At 64.7% G+C, this 578-nt stretch overlaps 1 protein-coding gene across 1 annotated transcript in view; it reads right to left on the bottom strand.

Annotated features, from left to right (window-relative positions):
* PATL1 (PAT1 homolog 1, processing body mRNA decay factor) overlaps nucleotides 1-270 on the bottom strand; it is a gene marked incomplete at its 5' end in the record, with an annotated part of 16,468 nt that extends 16,198 nt beyond the window's left edge. Inside the window, 2 exons of the mRNA XM_031061526.1 lie at nucleotides 1-62; nucleotides 147-270. The exon at nucleotides 1-62 is cut by the window's left edge and continues 147 nt beyond it. Coding sequence (XP_030917386.1) covers nucleotides 1-62; nucleotides 147-270 — 186 coding nt within the window. The remainder of the gene's footprint in view (nucleotides 63-146) is intronic.
* Nucleotides 271-578: the final 308 nt, after the last annotated feature.

Genomic DNA, 578 nt, shown 5'->3' with positions numbered 1-578 from the left:
GCTCGAGCCGGCCTTGTCCTCCAGCTCCGCCAGCCGCTCGTGGGCCTCCTGCCAGTCATCATCTGGGAGGGGGCACAGGGTGAGGGCTGTGGGCCGGGGTCACCTGTGGGGTCAGGGAGCTCTGGGGGTGACACTCGGGGTCTCACCGACGGCCCCGGCCCCGAAGGTGTCATCGTTGAACTGGTCGATGTCTTCATCCTCCTCCCCCAGGGCCTGGAAGGCATCTTCATCCTCGTCCAGGGGGCAGTCCTCCAGGGACTGGGACAGCCAGGAACGGGGTCAGCCCCACCGGACCTCCCTGACGACCTCCCAACCCATTATACCTATACAACACACCCCTCCAAACAGCGATATCCCCTCCAGCCCCATTATCCGCCCCTGGGAATCCCCCCAACCCATTATTCCTATGCAGTGACTCCCCCAAGCCATTACATCTCCCCAGTGACCCTCCACACCTAGAGAGTGACCCCTCCCGTTATACGCTTCCCTAGCCCGTTACAGGTGCCCAGTGTCCCCCAGACTCCTTGTGCCACCCTGGAGCCCCCTCCCAGCCCCTGAGACCCCCTCAGCGGCCGCCC

The sequence above is a fragment of the Geospiza fortis genome, unplaced genomic scaffold (genome assembly GCF_000277835.1).
Source record: "Geospiza fortis unplaced genomic scaffold, GeoFor_1.0 scaffold450, whole genome shotgun sequence".
Lineage (NCBI taxonomy): Eukaryota > Metazoa > Chordata > Aves > Passeriformes > Thraupidae > Geospiza > Geospiza fortis.
This window is presented reverse-complemented; position numbering and strand designations above follow the sequence as displayed.